Below are 19,274 nucleotides of genomic sequence, written 5' to 3' on the forward strand. Positions count from 1 at the left end.
GTAACAGCAACTGGAGTAACAGTGGCTGCTTCTCTTCTTGTGCTAAGAGATACTTGTCTGCCCCATTTGTCTTCAATAAGCAGGTTCCTCAGAAAAGGATGTAATTTATTCTCCTTAAACATGTGGCTGTTTTTTTTTTTTTAAGCTTTTATTTATTTACTTGAGAGAGAGCAAGTGTGTATGCAAGTCCGAATGATGGAGGTGGGGGAGAGAATCTCAAGCAGACTCTACACTGAGCACAGACTGAGGGCTCTATCCCACAACACTGAGATCACCCCCTGAGCCAAAACCAAGAGTCAGAAGCTTAGCCAACTGAGTGTATGGCTGTAGTTTTAAGGCAAAACATAGATTTTCTAGTCACCGGGATAGGGAATGGCAGGGCGATCCTTTCAAGACATTAAGCCACACACTGATATTTCACTTCAACCCTCTGCATGAGATGCACACATTGGTAATGGCCCTGTGGTTTTGTGAGAAGACCCTGACTTTGCCCTGAGACCAGGCTCTGCTTTCTTACCTGATCAAAGTTGTAGAGGGCGGCATGCAAATTGGCCATCATTCCTGTGGGGGGTTCATTAGTAATTTTAATGGAATCTTCCAGAAGTCCTTGAGGGATGATGTGTTCATTTGGTGTAGGTGCAGATTCAGCACTCATGAAAACCCTGTAATCTCTGTGGCCTCCTTGGCTGAATTTTTCGAGGAGTTTTTCCAAGGTTCCTAGCCACTTGGCTACCAAATGGACATTCTGAAAAACAGTATGGCTTATAATTCTGGTGAAATTGAAAAATATTACTTAAATTATGGGATCACAACATTTTCCCATATACAAATGTGTAGAAAACTCAGAGAACCAGGATCTAATTTTTCCTGGATTATCATGTTAGGGAGCAAAACACCAAAACACAATTAACTGCACAGTGAACACAGATAGGGCTCTAAATCACCACAGGTCATCTTTGCAAACCTAAATCTCCTTCCAACACAGCTTACCTACTTCCAACACCCACCAGTCACCTCTGAGAAGTCGGGTTCCTGACATTTTTCTTTGTCACAGTTCAAACTCAATTATGGAGACTTATTTGGTTAGTTTAGTCAAGTATAAAAACTGAAAGCCAGAAATGTACCTCATCACTCACTTCATTGTTTCTGATACCAGCCTCCTCTACTCAATGCTTACTCATTAGTATATGAACTCCAAAGGATGTGAGGGGTGAATGGCTAGCTGAAAAAGAAGTTACTCTGTGTTAAGATGCTCTGTGGATTCCTAACACATTATTTTCATTAAACCCTAGAGCTGTCAAAAATCCGAAAGAAATATATGTCACCACCATCACTTCTTCATTTTCAGTTTTGTGATTCACAATCCTCCAACTCTCTCATCCTAAACACCCACAGAGTACATGGCTGTTGGCGCTGTGAGAGCAGTACAAAGGCCCTAGCCTCACATGCTCTCTGGCGCCAGAGACAACCTAAATATAATGATTGCCACATTACTCCTAGGGATATGTAGCTTTTCCCAACAAAGAAAAACACTTAATGTTATAAAAGCTACACACACACACACACACACACACACAAAGAATAAATGCAAATAGGGAATGGAATAGTAACATAGGTATCTTTCTTTGAAACAGTTTTGTTGTAACCAGACCTATGCCAATTTAGTTGTTCTCGTTATGAACCTTTTTCTTCCTTTGGCAAATACTGAACATTGGTAGGTGTCATAGCTGAAGTGTGTCCCCCCAAATTCATACGGTAAAGTCCTAACCCTCAGTACTTCAGAAAGTGATTGTATTTGGAATAGGTCTTTAAAGAGGTAAGTAAGAGTAAATGCAACCATTAGAGTGGGTCTTAATCCAATATGGCTTGCATCCTTATAAAAAGAGGAGATTAGGACACACACACAGAGGGAAGATCATGTGAAGACACAGTGAGGAGACAACCAACTACACACCAATGAAAGAGGCCTCGGAAGGAACTAACCCTACTGACAACTTGATCAGACTTCTGGTCTCCAGAACTTTAAGAAATTCAATTTCTGTTGCTTAAGCCACCTGATCTATGATACTTTAGTATGGCAACCCAGGCAAATTTACACAGTAAGGAAGGGCTCTGAGTTTCCCACCCTATAAGCTTGCTACTGGATTATAGCCATAGTACTCCTCATACCTAACTGTGCCACTTGCACAAGCAAGCAGAAACAACAACAATGAAACCTGTTTTGCAAGCTCAAATATGACCTAACTTATTGTCTACAAGATCTTACTAGAGAAGTTTACTTGCAATGAGTAGAAGGATATTCTAAGCAGTGACTCTGTAGTCAAGGAACAGAAAAATCTCCAGGTGAGCCACCACTGACCACAGCCACACTCTGGAGTCTGGCCTGGGAACCATTCTTGAGGATCATGGCTTTGACATTGGCTGGATTCTTGTGCCCACTTGTCCCAGGTCAGGGCAACAATGCCTGTGCAACATTTTTAGGCAATCCATGTACCTTGGAAACCACCCATTTTGCCCATGAAAATAGATTTTTAAAATCCACTATGTTCAATTCACAAACCATCTGGTGTGCATCTGAGACAGGTAGCTTACTGCTACCTATGCAATAGTTTTCTCTGGAGTATGGGCTTCTGATAAAATACTAGCTAACTATCCCTCCACGGGCTCCATCTGATCACAGTAACTGACCACTGGAGAGTCTGGCTAAGAGCTCACTAACATGTGCATACACATCACATGCCTATGCTGATATAATTTAGCGTTACATTACCAACAACATAATGAGTTCCATTATGCTGGTCTTCCCTTTATTCAAAGTCCTTCTTCTCTTTTAAATGGCAAAGAGATAGCAGAGACTTCTAGAAACTGGGATAGCCACCAGCTCGGGGTGGTCTCTCCTCGCCAGTTACTCAATGTGTGGAGAGGAACAGCTCAACAGTTGCATTCTAAGTTACTGGCTTACCACTAAGGACACAAACCCAAGGTCTAGAAGAGATTTTCAAAAGCAGATCCTTCACAAGATAAGGTCTTTTGAGATTTTTTTTTTCATGGTGAAACTTACAACTTGAATTTTTGGGGCCAATGGGAACTTTGCATAGATAGAAAAATAACAAACATTTTACTTCAAATACTATGCTGTCTTTAGGATGACCATACCTCTCCTACTTCCTTGTCAGTCTGAGCCGGTGAACACATGAAAATTCTCAAAGAACTTTCTTTTGCAGGAAGATCTCAGCATCTACCCAACTGTCAGAGGAAGAACTGCAATCTCTGAAGAAAACAAACCCTCCACTGTCACCCGCCTGACCTTGGGAGCCTCAGAGGGGAACAGGTGAGCTCAAGTTACCCTTCTGAAGTATAACCCAAGTTACAGGTATTGCTCTGCCAGAGGGTTCTATTCTGCTCAGACTCTGGGCAGCTTCTTCATAAATCCAATCCTTTTTATGCAGTAATGCAAAATACATCAACCATGGATACTGGAGACACTAGAGGTGGCCACATGAGCTAGCAGAGAAAAACGCTGCTTGCTGCCAAGCCGAACTGAACTCAAGGACCAGCTCTGCCACTTTGATGCTTGCTGTGTGCCCTTGAGGTTCTCTGATCATGCCGAGGCTCACTGTTCTGGTCTGTGTAACAAGACAACAATATCTATCCCTGTGGTCCTTGCAGCTTAGCTGTCATTATTAGAGATAACATAGCCTATGAATTGCCTCGTAAAGGGTCTGGCATAAGTGAGAAACTTTGGGTTCACTGTGCTGCAAATCAAAAGGCTATTTCTAGACCTGATGAGAAAGCTGGTATGCCTTGCTGGAGGAGGAGTCAGCATGGCTCCTAGATTGCCCTCTAAAGCTGGCCTGGGCTCCACCTGCCCCTGGGTTCTTGCTAGAATCCCCAGCCAAGGGAGCCACTTGGGAGGACACTGGGTTAGAGATACAGACTCATATAATGCTAGCCCTACAAGGGATAAAGGGGTTATCTACTCTAATCCCCTTCACTCACAAAGGAAATGTAACACAACTAACTACTTAGGAGCAGAGTTAGAGTCGTATAATATATGTAAAAATGCTCTGTCAGCTTTAAAGCAACTTGCAAATGTGAGATATTGTGACAATGGCTCTGGCTGGCAATCTATACAAGCCTGTTTGTCCTCAAGCACTATTAGTGTTCCAGATATCTGTTAAGTCAGGAGAGTGAGAGAGTTCCCTCTCATATTTTTAGTTTTAAAGCACAATGGCCAGAAAGTTCCTCAAAAGATGATAGCTATCCTTGTCAGCGAGTCCCTTGGCAGCTTTGGAGGTGTCATTAATACCGAGAGAACCCCGAGGACTCTGCAAATCACCGTGTGGCAGGAGGAAGGATCATTCCCGTTGGCCTGGACAACTCCGTACTGTCCATCCCTTGTGTTCATTCCCAGTGTCTTCCAAGAAGATGTAATACTCACTTGGAGTAAGACCCAGTGTCCTTGTTTGGAAGCTTTCTCCAGTGCCTTTTCTGCCACTGTCTCCTGACCTTGTCCTAAAGACACATTGTGAAATTTTCCCGAGTCAATGGTAAACCCCAGTCTTTTGCCTGTGGGAGGATACAACATGGTAAGAGGAAGAGCGAATTGAGGAGAGGTAAGAAGAGTCTGGAATTCTGTGTCTCGGGTCCATCTGTGGCTACTGCTGTCACCTTCTACGTGACTTTCATGAAGAATTCGAACTAAACTTCTGTCGTTTCAACAAGCAGCATTTTGAGCTCTCCACAGCTGCCTCCTTGTGAGCATTAGCAAAGCCCGTGGAAATAAGTTCCTCTGGTTTTATGGTAATGAAGCTTTTGACATTTTGATAGATGGCAAGTATTGTTATTGAGCTTTATTAACTCTTGCAGGAGTAGCAAAGCATTTCCTTCATAAAAAGGAGCAACATGTGGTAGATATCACATCATTTTTTGAATAAATTGGCTCATTGGGTAAATGCAGGAGCCTCTCACCTTGTGGCCATGCTTGAATCGAGCACAGTCAGGTCACAGCTCTATTAACCTGGTATTCTCAGTGCAGGCTGTGGGGAATAGTAATCCAAAGCACAAAGCGACAGTGCCTTGCACAATCAAATAGGCTTGCTCTAATGACCACTATTTAGTCACAGGGGGCACCAGATTACACTAGCATGGAGAAAATTGCCCTCTGGCCCTTATATAGTCAAAAGGTGGAAAACAGTACAAAAGAAACTTGCATTATGCCAACCAGAGGAATGTTCCATTTGAACATTTCTTCAGACTACAGAGTTATTAGCCTTACATTTTCCATATACTCAATCTCCAACAAATGAAAAAGAAAGAGGGAGAGGGAGAGGGAGAGGGAGGGAGGGAGGGAGGGAGGAAGGGAGAGAGAGAGAGAGAGAAGAGAGAGAGAAACTAGCTGTGAATTGAGAGGAAGGTCAGGTGGGCACTGGGCGAGAGGGAGGGCAGGAAGGCCAGCCTCCTGGCTCCTCACCAAGAATCTCTAGGTCTTTAAGGGTGTCCACCCCTGGAGACAGGAAGAAGAAGATGGGAGTGGCTGGGCTGCTTTCTTCAAACGCTTTAACTAAATCCAATCTGGTCCTTCCCACATACTTTGCACCCAATTTTTCCTCCACAAAATTCCTATAAAAAAAAGATAATGCAAAAGACATGATCAATCCTCTTTGACCTTGAAAAAGGCCACAACTTGGATCAGCATAAATCACAAGCACAGGAAGGAAGCCAACTATGTTCATTACATGGGATGTTTTCACGGAACAGTATGAATGTAGCTCCATTTATGCATTGATGTCAGTGAGATCCCTCCCTGCTTTAGCAGCTCTGAAAATCAAAAGCCTACATTCCATTTGGGGGGCTACTGAGACCCCCCTCTGAGTACCACCAGCTGCCTGTGAATGGCTTTGTATCCCCCAAATCTCCTGCCAGATCCCCCATTACTTATTAACAGTTCATTAGATTTGCCACAGTGCAATTTTCCGGCCTGCTGGGCTTCTCATGAATATACAAATGCTTTTTGGGGTGTTTCTAATATAGGGAAGCTCAATTAAGCAGGGAGTATTTTCCAGCAGCATCAGATTTAGCAGAAAGTAAGTACTACTAAGCAGAATTAACTTGTAAAGTAGGGTACACAGAGGCATCTGCAAAGGGGAAATTAGTTGGACAAAGTGGAGGAAAAGACTTGAGGTGTGTCAGTGCTCTTGAAGGAGAAGCACGAAAGGAAGGAAGTTGAGAACTCTCTGGCAAATTCAAGTGAGAACACGACTTGCGTGAATTAAGCAGCATATTACCATTTAGAAGCCGAAAGGGCAAAGAAAAAGGACACAGGGACCAAGACGTAGCCAGGGGTTCCTGTTTTAAATTGCATTGGTTGTAAAGTTATAGGACTATTAGCGTCTCCATGATAGGAATTCATTTTTGTTCGATGTGCAAAATTGTCGGAGCCCAAATGACACCGCTAAATAAAGACAGTGGAAATTGCACTGGGATAATGCGTGCTCCTGGCCTCTGAACTCTGCTGACACCCATCTCTCTTGCTAGAATATTTCCAGTGGTTCCCCATCTCCCTTCCTGATGTCAGAAGGAAGGTTTTCAGGAAGGATAGGCTCAGTTTCACTCCAGCCTGGCACACTAGTTAGTGTTTAGTGAGTTTCAACAACAGTAGTGATTACGGTCTCAAAATTTCACATAGAATTATGGCTCATCAATATGGACCACCAATGCCTACGCCAGAGACTCCTAGCCCCTAAGACTAAGTCTCCTCTAGGTCAATGCGCATTTCCAAAAATGCTAAATGCCCCACCTGAGAGCATACGTCATTCTGTCAGGGCGCACTGCTCTCAAAATAATCAGCTTCTGTATCAAACTTTTTTTCTTCCATTCTTGCGGCAACTTCTCTTTTTCTGGACACTCGGATTCTGCCCATTTCCTCCACTGTTTGGCAGATCCTTGCACATCTCGGTCTATGCCCCGAAATTCTTCCATAAGGGCTATTGCCTGTCATACAACAGGGAAGCAGATAGGAAGGGAAGAAATAGCTGAGAGTTTGATAAAGACTAGCGGATGTATCGAACCCCATGTGAACAAGTTGTGCTGCATAGTCTTCATTTCCTGGCCAGATTTATACTACAACCTTTCCTGCCCTGCTAAGAGGGTGACCACTAAGCACTATATGAACTGAGCTCCCCAGTTCTCTGGCCTGTTTGGGTTTGGCCAATAGGAGGCACCAGCACAAGCCAGGAGGGCTGGAAGAGAGAGAAGAGGGGGTATTTCTTCCTTAGCTCTTTCCTCGTGGTGACGTCGCGTGGCAGTGGCTGTATTCCTCTACTAAATGCCACGGATCCTATAGGTTGGCTTTCGCCCATAACTTCATTTCTCAGCAGTTTCAGGAACTACTCCTTTTCCCATCTCCATTTCTGGTTGATTCCCTTAGTCTTCTTCCCATACAATGAAAACACACTCTTTGTTAAACATTTGTTTTTTATCATCTCTTTGAATGTGCCATCTGTTTTCTGCTGAGATCCTGACTGATCAACAAATGAACTTGAATTTATAATTCTAAATAACCTAATTAAAAATTCAATTACAAATAAACCTAAATATACTATAAAAATAAGGAATAATGGTTATTTTCAATGGGCAGAAATGTTCCCTTCTTAGAAAAAAGAGTAAATACAATAGTACGTTAGCATACAACAAGCATCTTTAAGGAATTCCAAAGTCTAGGGGAATAAACTCTTAGCAGTAGGATCTTCTGACAGAAAAATGAGTTAAGAATTGGTATCTGGGGCTGATGAATAACCATCACTTTTTTCTCTACAACATTCTGATCTGCTTAAACCTTTCGTAATGAGAATAAACTACTTTGTTGTTATGTAATAAACAAAAATATTTGGAAAAAGTAGAGAAATAATATAAAAAAGATAGATTTAGGCAAACTGATAAAAATGTTCATTTATATTCCTTGATTTTGCCAAAGGCCCTGCTGCTTATACATATTTATTAACTTTTCCACCCATAAGTAGGTCAAAAGTTCCTTTATTTCCAATTAATCACTTAATACTTTAGTAATGCAAAGATGAAGAGTATCACATTACATACCATAATTCTACAAATGAAATGGTATATATCACTCGTATTTTTAAAACATTTCTACTTCTGCAAGAACTGATATTTGAAGTAAGTTTCAGAAACTGAAAAACCATCTCCCTAATGTACCTTTAGAGCACTCCATGACTGAGAAGTTAGGAAGTCAACAGGACTCAGGTAGGTGTGTTCAACTGTGAAGCGAAGCAAGAAATCCAATTCGAGAGCGTCTATCTCCTTCTTTTTCAACAAGATCTTGAAGGCACACAAAATTGAAAAGGGTCATTTAATTCATATCAAAATTAGGACACAGGAGGTAGTCACCATTTAATAGATATGAGAAGAGGCAGAACCAGGTCTGCTGACAGTTCCTGTCAATATATATTGTTCTAAAGCTGAAATAATAAGTTTTTGATTATGCCTATGATCTCAAAAGCTTGACTAAAAATCAAATAATTATGAGGACTGTTTATGAGGACAATTTTAACACATGCCTATTAGCAAATTATTTGAAATATACCTTCATATTTAGTCTTTTGCCGTGAGCTCAAACTCGTTTTAAAACTTGTTACACAAATTGAGAAAGCCTCAGGTGATAATGGATCATATTACTACACAAAAGGTAGAACTAGTATTATAATTTAGTCCTGATACAGAAATTACATCTAATAACCTATGAGATATGTGAAATAATTTTTTAAGAGAGGTGGGGGAGGGGCAGAGGGAGAGGGAGAGAGATAATTTTAAATAACTGGCGTGGAGCCTGACGAGGGGCTAAATTTCACAACCCTGAGATCATGAGCTAAGCTGAAATCAAGAACTCGATGCTTAACTGAGCCACTCAGATGCCCAGAAAGATTTTTCTTAAATGTGAGATTAAGAAAAAAAGGAAACTGTTGCTTTATAGATACAATTAAACAGTGTAAACTGAAATAAACTATTTTTATTTAAAAAATATTTTATTTATTTATTTGAGAGAAAAATTGTTTCGAGTCAGGGCATGATCTCAGGGCCATGAGACGGAGCCCTTCATCAGGCTCCCTGCTCAATGGAGAGTCTGCTTGAGATTCTCTCTCCATCTCCTTCCCCTCCCCCAGCTCTGCCTCTCTCTCAAATAAATAAAATTGTAAAAAAAAAATCTTTTGCTGAAGTCCATATTAAAAAAGATTAAAAAATAAAAGGATAGATCCCACTGAAGGTGGCATTGTGAAACCTGGAGCTCTTTTATGTATTCATTGGTCTTTAAAGGGACAGAGAGACCCCCTAGGACCACCCAGACCTGGACTCATAATTTTAATCTTCAAGAATTTCCCCGGTAGTAATTGGGAAGCTCTGTACAGGACCTGATAAGTGAGGAGGAAGTCTCATTGATCTGTTTTCAGGCTGATAGCTGATGTGGTCACTTAAAATGCATACCCATCCAAACTAAAATCTTGTGACCTACTCAAAAGTTGTACATGTCCAAGTTCACTCTGGTAAATTCATCCTCACCTCAGGCCACCAAAGGCTTCTAAGAAAGGTGTCATTTCTCCGTTCAGTGGAAGTAAAGCAGCTAATAGACAGAGGTATGGGATTTTGGCTCTGAGGATGCTTTAAAGTGACCAATTTCCTTACCTGAAAAGCCATCTGGGACAGGAAGGTGAGCTTATCCCTCTCAAGCAGTGCCTGGTTGGTATAGAGGAAGACAGCATAGGTGATGTCCTCCATCAGGATTGAGATGCGCCCCTGCACATCCTCTGCCTTGTCAGCCTGCTCAATTGCTCTGTGGAACAGCATGTTGAAAGCCTGGGGAATTTAAAGTAACTGGTAAAGGGTGGAAACTAATGCGTGATGTCAAGCTAGCTCTAGACACACAGTAAAAATGTGGAATCACTTTGTTAGTTTATATTTAACTTTTATATGAACTTTATATGAAACTGCCACCTGTTTTCCAAAACAGTCTTACCACTTTGCATTCTCATCAGCAACATGAAAGAGCTGCAGTATTGTACCTGTGCTAATACTTGTTACTGCTGGTCTTGTACAATTGTAGCCATTCTTTTTGATATATAGTAATACTTCATTCTGCTTTTATTTTGCATTTTTTAAAGCTTTTATTGATTTATTGACAGAGAGATAGAAAGAGAAAGCACAAGCAGGGGGAGCAGCAGAGGGAGAGGGAGAAGCAGGCTGTCTGCTGAGCATGGAGCCTGAAGCGAGGCTCGATCTCAGGACCTGGGACCATGACTTGAGCCAAAGGCAAACACTTAACCAACTTGAGCCACCCAAGCGCCTTACTTTGCATTTTTTGATGAATATTGAGCATTGAAAAAATGTGCTCATGAGCAATACACATAACTTAGCACAAGACATATCTGTTCAAATCTTTCATTCTTTGAGTTGTCCTATTGAGTTGTCCAAATTCTTTATATATTCTTGTATAAGTTCTTTGTTAGATACATGTATTGGAAGGAAGTTTTAATAGTCTGTGGCTTGCCTTTTCAATTTCTTAATATCTTTTGAAGACCATAAATGTTTAATTTGATAGGGTTCAATTTATCATTTTCTTTCTATTGTATCCTAAGAAATCTTTGCCTAACCTAAAGCTAAAAAATTATCTCCTGGTTTTTTCCTAGAAGTTTTATAGCTTTGCTTATCTATAGTTAATTTTGTATACAGTGTGATGTAATGGTTAAAGTTCATCTTATTCTGCGTGAATATCCAGTTTTTCTCAGCACTATTTGTTGTAAAAACTACCCCTCCTTCATTGTTTTGGTATCACTGCCAAAAATCAATTGACCATATATTTGTAGGACTACTTCTAGACTTTTTCTTTAGGCTAAGTAGTATAAGTTTATAGTTAGTCCTGAAATCATGTACTGTAAGTTTTCTGAATTTGTTGTTCTTCAAAATTATTCACTAATTTTAAATCCTTTGAATTTCTACACAAATTTTAGAATCACTCTGCTGATTTCTATTTAAAAAGCCTTCAGGGATTTGATGGAGATGGAACTGAACCTATAAATCAATTTGCAAAGAATTAGCATCTTAATAATATTGAGTGTTCTTTTTTTTTTTTTTAATTTTTATTTATTTGTGATAGTCACAGAGAGAGAGAGAGAGAGAATGAGGCAGAGACACAGGCAGAGGGAGAAGCAGGCTCCATGCACTGGGAGCCCGACGTGGGATTCGATCCCGGGTCTCCAGGATCGCGCCCTGGGCCAAAGGCAGGCGCCAAACCGCTGCGCCACCCAGGGATCCCAATATTGAGTGTTCTAATCCATAAATATGGTATACCTCTCCATGGTCTATCTCAACAATGTTTTGTAGCTTTTCGCACATGGATCTTGTTTTGTTAAAATTATCCCTAAAAGTTTCATGATTTTGGAAGCTATTGTAACAGTACTGAGTTATTTCCAATCATTTGTACCTGATATATAAAAACAAAATTTTTTTATATTGACTTTATATCCTGCAATCTTGCCAAAAACTCACTTCTTGGTCCTAGTAGCTTTTTTGGGTAGATTTCTTAAGATTTTCTATATACAAGATTAAGTCATTTGTTTAAAAAAAAAAAAAGACACCTTTTCTTTTCTTTTTAAATGTCTGTCCCTTTTATTGTATTATTGCACTGGCAATAACCTGCAGGGTAGTTCTGAATAGAAGTATTGAGAGAAGACATTGTTCCTGATCTTAGGAGAAAGCACTCAATTTTTCAACATTAAGTATATTATTAGATGTAGATTTTTGTAGATGCCCTTCTTCACTTTAAGAAGTAACCATCTATTCTTAATTTTCTCAGTCTTTTTTTTCTTTTTTAACTGGGCATTGAAATTTATCAGATTCTTTGTCTGCATCCAATGAAGTGATCATATGGTTTTTCTTTTTTGTTCTATTTTATGAAGACTTGTGTGTGTGTGTGTGTGTGTGTGTGTGTTTAATATTTAACCAACTTGCATTGCTGGCATAAATTTCACTTGGACATAACATATTGTTCTTTTTATATATGGTGGGATTCAATTTACCAATCTTTTCTTGAGTAGTTTGGCAACAGTGTCCAGGAAGGGGTCTGCTCTGTGGTTTTCTTCTCTTGTAATGTCTTAGTCTGGTTTTGGTTTTGAGTAATGATGGGTTGGTATTATTAATTTAATTTTATTACACTTTACACACTGTAGTTGTTCCAAAATCCAGCTATTCTATGCTTCTCAGAATTTCTGCACACTAGCTCCATCCTACTAGAAACCTGCTAGTTATTCCTGACTCTTTTCATTATTGTCCATGTCTAATCCATTTCCAAGGGCTGATTATTCTAGCTTCAAATCACAGATCAAGTCTATTCACTTTTGAGTCTTGTGTCATCATATCAGTCATCTGCTTCAAATCTTTCAATGGTTTCTTTTCATAGACAAACTATAATCTAAAATCTCCCACCTGGCCAGTGAGGTCTCCAAAGACCTACATTTCCCCACATCTCTAGATTCCTGCCTTGTCATCTTCTCTCTCGCTCATTAATTATACCTCCAGGCACAAAGATTCATTCAGCACCTGAAATTCCAAACTCTTTCATGTCCCTCACATCTGTGTTTACTGTAAATACTCCATAGGAAGCTCAACTCTATAGGAATCAATTATAATGTCACTTCCTCTGAGAGGCCTTCCCTGAGCTAAGAGTGAAAGAGCCTCTCTCATCTATATTATTTTCTCATTGTATTTATTACTTTTATATATACACAAATAGACACACTCCTATGTATCTCCATTCATGTTTATTTTTTTCCTCAAAATTGTACACTCAGCACAACATCTGGCATGATGATTAGTCTCAACAGTTATTTGTTTAAAAAATGAGTGACAGAATGGATACTGCCCAGGGGCACAAGGGTATAGAGTAAAGAGAATGGCCTTTGGGATCATAGCCATGAGATCAAATCCTGCCTCTTACCATGATGATGTGAATTCTTGGACAACTTATTTAAAATCTGAAAATGTTAGCTTTTTTTTTTTTAATAGGGATAAAATAATATACTTTGTTGAGATATTGCAGGCATAAGAATGAACCACAGTATGAAAATGTCTTGGATGTAACAGTGACTTAATGAATAGTTGTTCTCATTCGTTCTCCTGCTCTACCAAAATAATATGAGAAATCTTTTTATAAGACACCTACATTTTCACAAAGTATAGGAGCCTCAAGGAGAATTCCCTTATAAACTCAAGACTCTGTTTAAGAACAGAAACAAATATATTATGATGCCACATAATTTAATGATCTCAAAGCCTTAATGGAAATTGTAAATAAAAGTTTCTGAGAAAATGAGAATTTTTTTCTTTCTCACTAGATCCTCAGGACTTCTTACTGGATATACTTATGCTTTTCCAGTGAATTTTAAACTTCCAGAAATGAGTTGAACTCATGAAATTTAAAATTTTTCTTAGCCTATTCAGCATTACCTTCAAAGAGAATTGATAGATGGGGTTAATTTTTTTGAGGTCATTAATAACAAAATAAAGAAGAGATGCTCTTGCTGCCACTGGTCTGTAACATTCTCGGGCCTCATTGATTTTTCTTTCATTTTCTTTAGCCTCAATCACCTATGGTAAGATCAAACAGGTTAAGTACCTTATTTTTCATATTCTTTATACTTACCTAACTGATAGAAGGAACATATCTGAAATGAAAAATTATTTGTATTAAAATAGACAACATGTATGGCATCTATATGCTTCATTTTTTCTAAAATTATTAAAGTCATATCTTAAAATACTTCTAAACTGAGTTTTCAGTGAGAATGGACATTACTCTAGCTGCTCTGCAGTTACAGGTTAAACAAACTAGATTGGTTTTGGTTTTACAGAATTTGTTCTGAGTAATGTCACCTTCCCTGCCTCCTCTCTTTTTCAGGTTTAATAACCCAGCTCTATCACCTCCCAGGGATAGCTTTTAAAAGTCTGCTGGGTCAATTCAATGCCGATAACTTTATTAGTCAACAAGGTATGCAAAAACAGCCAAGGTCAATAATATATCCAATACCCACGCTTACTAAAAAGGCATTATATGAAGACTCTCATGACTGTCTGACTTTGCACCAGATGATCCATATGCTCATATATTTCCATTTAGTTTATCTTTATGTAGTAGCCTCTGGGTACATTCAGAGAGATAATTAAAACAACAAAACACCACCAACAACCCATCAACCAACATACTCATTTTTATTCAAGGCTCAAATATATATATATTTTTTTACAGACTTGATTCTTCAAACTTGCATATAAAAGGAAATAAAATGTAGAGCAGAGGGGGGATTCCCTACATAGCAATATACTAAGGAGACAGGAAGAGGCATTTTAAAAGACAATTAGAAGCTAACTTCAAAGCTAAGACCTAATTTACTTAATTGCTCCAATCTTTACCATCTTAGGAGCTACCAGAATTCACTTACTTAAAAGGTTAATTTGGGATTCCATTTCTTCACTTAAATTGAGACAAACATATAGAATATGTGGTGACACAGCCTCAACTGGGTAATTAATAGATTACTAGTAATGAGGACATTCCAGAAAGGAAATAAGGTTCCTCTCACTTTGAAACAATGGAATTTTAAGGTTCGTGGCCACTTGGTGCGAGTCCAAAGCGTACACGATGTGAAAGGCATATTGGGACATATGCTGGACATTCAGCAGGAAGTCTCCTCAATACAAATTTTTACTGGCATTCAGGAAATGTCATTGTTTCCCAGAGTGAATAATGCATCTGAGTACAGCAGGAGACCATCCCTTGTTCAGTCTCCTACTACTGAATGCCCATAAACAAAACATCAGCTCTAAACATATTTCTCTAAAAGGCACAACAGCCTAGGAAGCCTGTGGTGGGACTGCAGGGTGTCAGTCTGCCAGAGCTGGACTGCTAAACCTTTTTAGATTTTAGACCATATAAGCCAGCGGGCTCCAATTTTCTTCCAATTTGGTCATTCAGAAAAAAAAAAAAAAGGCTGACAGCGTTTCATGTGAATGACTGGATCTCCGCTGAAGAAAGACAACCACCTCTGAGAAGAGTTCAACCACCTCTGTCTTCATGTGGAGCCCCACACATTTTGAAGGGCAGTTTATAAATGACCTGAAATCCACAAGTCAGTGCTCTTAGAGAAACTGTCAAGTTTGATCACATTTTTATGCCAAACACTTGATTCAAAGGGAGAACTGTGACCCACCGGGTGTCCTTTGCACCTTCTTACCTTGAGCTCTATCTCTGCCGCGGTTGCTTTTGTCCTCTCTAGTCTCTCCACCAGCTCTGTGTCATCTAGAAAGCTCCCCTCTGCCGCAGAAAGGCGCAGAAGGAGGTCGTCCTCTAGATACTTCAGCTCGATCTTAAAGTCATTTTGGTGCTTTGTCAAAACCAACTAATACAAACCAGGAAAAGTGTGAGAAATGCTGGTTCAATTCACGCTTGTAAGCAGTTTCTTTAATCACTGATTCCATGGAATTATATAGAGTAAAACACACTTAAAATTAAAAACATACTCATAAAAAAAAAACAACAACATACTCATCATCATCCTTAAAAGGTTATTTTAAAACAAGTCATAAAATATGTTAAGAACTACTCTGCAGGGTCCAGAGAATGAATATCTGTCAATCATTTAACATCAGAAACCTACAGGAACAATCTATTCTATTGGAAGAAACTTCTGATTCCTGCTTCAAATTTCAAGAGTTGGAAGTCATCCTTTCCATCCTCACAACAGGAAAAAAGCTAATCTTCAATTCTTCTAATATCCATCAAAGAACTGAAGTCACAGGGCCAACTGCTACCCCCCAAACGAGAGAGGTGAGGGAATACAGACAATCACAGCTGCTGGCAAACTTTCACATAGTCATTGGCTAATTGCTGAAGGCAGAGCTTGAGGGTTAAAAGTCTCTGTGGGATCTGCATTAGGAAACCCTTGAGGCTTAGGTGGATTTACCTCTAGGAGACTTACAGATTCTCACAGTAAAGATCAAGGGAAAAAAAATCCACTCCTGCTTTGGGCAATGGAAGGGGATAAAGCAACCATTTTGAAATACATCCAGAGGGAAGTAACCATTTAAAATATGCAAAAACTTTCTGTTCTCATAACAAACATTCACCATCAAGGGAAATTATATTATCAGAGCCTCACCTGACCTTAGTGGGGAGGATGACTGGACAACTCAGCCTTCCCTAGATGTCCTTTCTCGCATAAGGGAGATAAAAATAAATGATAAACTCTTCTGAAGTTCAAACTCCAGTGACTCAAGCCTATTGGAAAATCCTGAGATTTAAACATAGGATTATAGAATACTTCCCACCCACAATGCCTTACCATCATACCATACCAACAGACTCCAGTATGATAATACTGGATTACAACAGAGAGCTGCAAGATACCGACTTTATTTAAGAAGGAGCATCTAGGGAAGTCCAAGGACACAGGAGACAAAAACAGGGATCTGAGAGAAAAGTGAAGCCTATGACACTAACAGCTCTGGCAAACACGACACACAGCCTAACACCCAGCCACATGAACCTAATGCCAAAGCTCTATTTACCTCACTTCAAGTTACAAAATACATCATATCTGGCTTCTGACAAAAAAGTACAAGGCACACTGCAAGATGAAAAACACAGTCTGAAGAGATAAAGCAAACCTTAGAACAAGATTCAGGAAAGGCAGAGATTTTGAAATGATCAGACTGGGAATTAAAATAACTATGCTTAATGTGGTAGGAGGCTCTAATGGAGAAAGTGGGAAATATGCCAGACTATATGGACAATTTAAGTAGAGAGATGACAGAAACTCTAAGAAAGGAAATGCTAGAAAAAAATATTATGACATAAATGAAGGCTGCCTTTCAGGGGCTCATCAGTAGGCTGGCCACAGGGAATTACCAGCCAACTCGAAGATAAGTCAAACAGAAACTTTTCAAAGTGGAAAGGAAATAGAAAAGGAATGAGGAAAAAAAAAGAAAAGACTGTCTAATAAATGTAGGAAAATCACAAAAAGCTTAACATACACATCATGGGAATACCTGAAGGAGAAAAAGAAGAAATATTGGAGGTAATGATGGCTAAGAATTTTCCCAAATTAATGACAATCACCAAACCACAGATCCAGAAGCTCACAGCATATTAAGCTCCAATGAAACTCATTTCTTCTTCCCCTTCAAAGGCTTGGCGAATAGAGCGGGGTCAATCTGTTCCCTTGCCAGTCCCATGACAGAGAAGAGTCTCGCTGCCCGCTCCTGCAGAGTGCCCCCACATTTCAGTCCCAGGGCCATCAGTTCACCCTTGAGCCTGTTTAAACCCAGTGCCTTCATCTCAGCCACAGAGCTGAATGCCAGCAGATCAATCAGTGTCCTGACCCGGATCTGTGCTTCCTGACTGGCTTCCCTCTAGGCTGGCAAGGGGGGGGCACTTCCCCCACCGTCTCCAGGTGCAGCCTCTGCGGCTCTGTCCCCACTAGGCATCTCCACCTGCTGTAGCTCCCTGGTCACTCCAGGTCCTGTGCCTTCCTCTTCCCTGGGCTCTTCACCTTCTTCCCCCCTCTCCTCCTGGCTTTTCTCCATGTCCATGGCCATCATCCCGTCCACACGATCCTTGGCAGAGCTCTGCCCCAACCTGGCACACCCGCCTTCAGAGACACTGCGCCCAGAGCCTGTCCCTGCGCCCAGAGCCTGTCCCTGGGGCCCTGTCTCTCGGTGGCTCTGGGGACCGAGAGGCCTCACTTGGCACACTCATTGAATGAAGTGCTGGGGAAGGAGCAGCAGAGAGGTGGAACGCCCAGAAATAATTTTTTTTGCGAACTATATTGTTTGCAGTTTTACAGGATCATAGTCCACGATGTCAGAGTTAGAGCAGTGGTAATAAACGTGGCAGCTGGGGCCCACAGTTGGTGCCTCTGACCTGTGGCTTCCTTGTCTGCACTGCCTCGGCTGGCATTCTCTGTAAGTGCATGATGTGTGTGAGGGGGCCCTTGAGACAGAGTCCTCAGCTTCTCCTGAGGCTCTGCAATGTCACTTTCTTCTTTGTTTGAATATTACTTCACAGAATGGCACAAACTACAATTAAAGTGAGCACAAAGCCATTCTAAGTCATAGGGAAAGTCAGTGTGAGCCTTAGGTGGATTTGGAGCCAAGGCTGTAGGAAACAGGTAGCGGAAACTGTCATTTGTGAGCTGGCTGCAGCTAGGCAGCCCTTGTGAGCTGCTGGGCAGAGTAACAAAAAAACTACACCTAGACCTATCTTATTCAAACTACAGAAAATTAAATACAAAGAAAAACTCTTAAAAGAAGGTATAGGAAAACCTCACATCACTTATAAAAAAAAGAGGTAAAAAATTACATAGAACTTTTGAGAAATGATGCCAGAAAGAGTAAATATTTAAAATACTGAAGAAACAAAATAAATTTAAAAATCTGGAAAAAAAAAAAAAAAAAAAAAAAAGGGCAGCCCGGGTGGCTCAGTGGTTTAGTGCCGCCTTCAGCCCAGGGCCTGATCCTCAAGTCCCGGGATTGGGTCCTGCATCGGGTTCCCTGCATGGAGCCTACTTCTCCCTCTGCTTGTGTCTCTGCCTCTCTCTCTCTCTCTTTCTCTCTCTCTCAAGAATAAATTTAAAAACCAAAAAATAAAATAAATAAAATACTGAAGAAACAAACCATCAACCTAGAATTCTATATCCTGCCAAATCACTTCTCAGAAATGAGGAAAAATACTTTTTCAGACACATAAAAACTGAAGGATTCTGTCACTAGGAGACACGTCTTATAGGAAATGTTAAAGATTTTATGTCACAGAGAAAAAAATGTATGTCAGAAACTCAGATCTCCATCAAGAAAGGAAGAATGTTAGAGAAAGAATAAATGAAGGAAATTTTATTTTCTTACTCTCAAGAGAACTGCTCCAAATAATAGAGACAACAATGTAGTAAGTGATTATAACTTAGGATAAATGAATGACAATAATGTTATAAGAGACTAGAGGGAAGAAATAAGAAAACTCTTTTAAAAGATAATCCATGGGACGCCTGGGTGGCTCAGCAGTTGAGCATCTGCCTTCTGCTCAGGTGGTGATCCTGGAGACCCAGGATCGAGTCCCACATCAGGCTCCCTGCCTGGAGCCTGCTTCTCCCTCTGCCTCTCTGCCTCTCTCTCTCTCTCTCTCTCTGTGTCTCTCATGAATAAATAAATAAAATATT

General features: G+C 40.2%; 1 protein-coding gene across 1 annotated transcript in view; it reads right to left on the reverse strand.

The window, feature by feature from the left end:
- The window catches only part of DNAH11 (dynein axonemal heavy chain 11), a 324,061-nt gene that overhangs the window by 27,371 nt on the left and 277,416 nt on the right, over positions 1 to 19,274 (reverse strand). Inside the window, 8 exon segments of the mRNA XM_077856567.1 lie at positions 518 to 745; positions 4,442 to 4,569; positions 5,474 to 5,622; positions 6,800 to 6,993; positions 8,215 to 8,337; positions 9,697 to 9,867; positions 13,513 to 13,653; positions 15,297 to 15,461. Coding sequence (XP_077712693.1) covers positions 518 to 745; positions 4,442 to 4,569; positions 5,474 to 5,622; positions 6,800 to 6,993; positions 8,215 to 8,337; positions 9,697 to 9,867; positions 13,513 to 13,653; positions 15,297 to 15,461 — 1,299 coding nt within the window.

This window comes from Canis aureus, chromosome 18, assembly GCF_053574225.1.
Source record: "Canis aureus isolate CA01 chromosome 18, VMU_Caureus_v.1.0, whole genome shotgun sequence".
Lineage (NCBI taxonomy): Eukaryota > Metazoa > Chordata > Mammalia > Carnivora > Canidae > Canis > Canis aureus.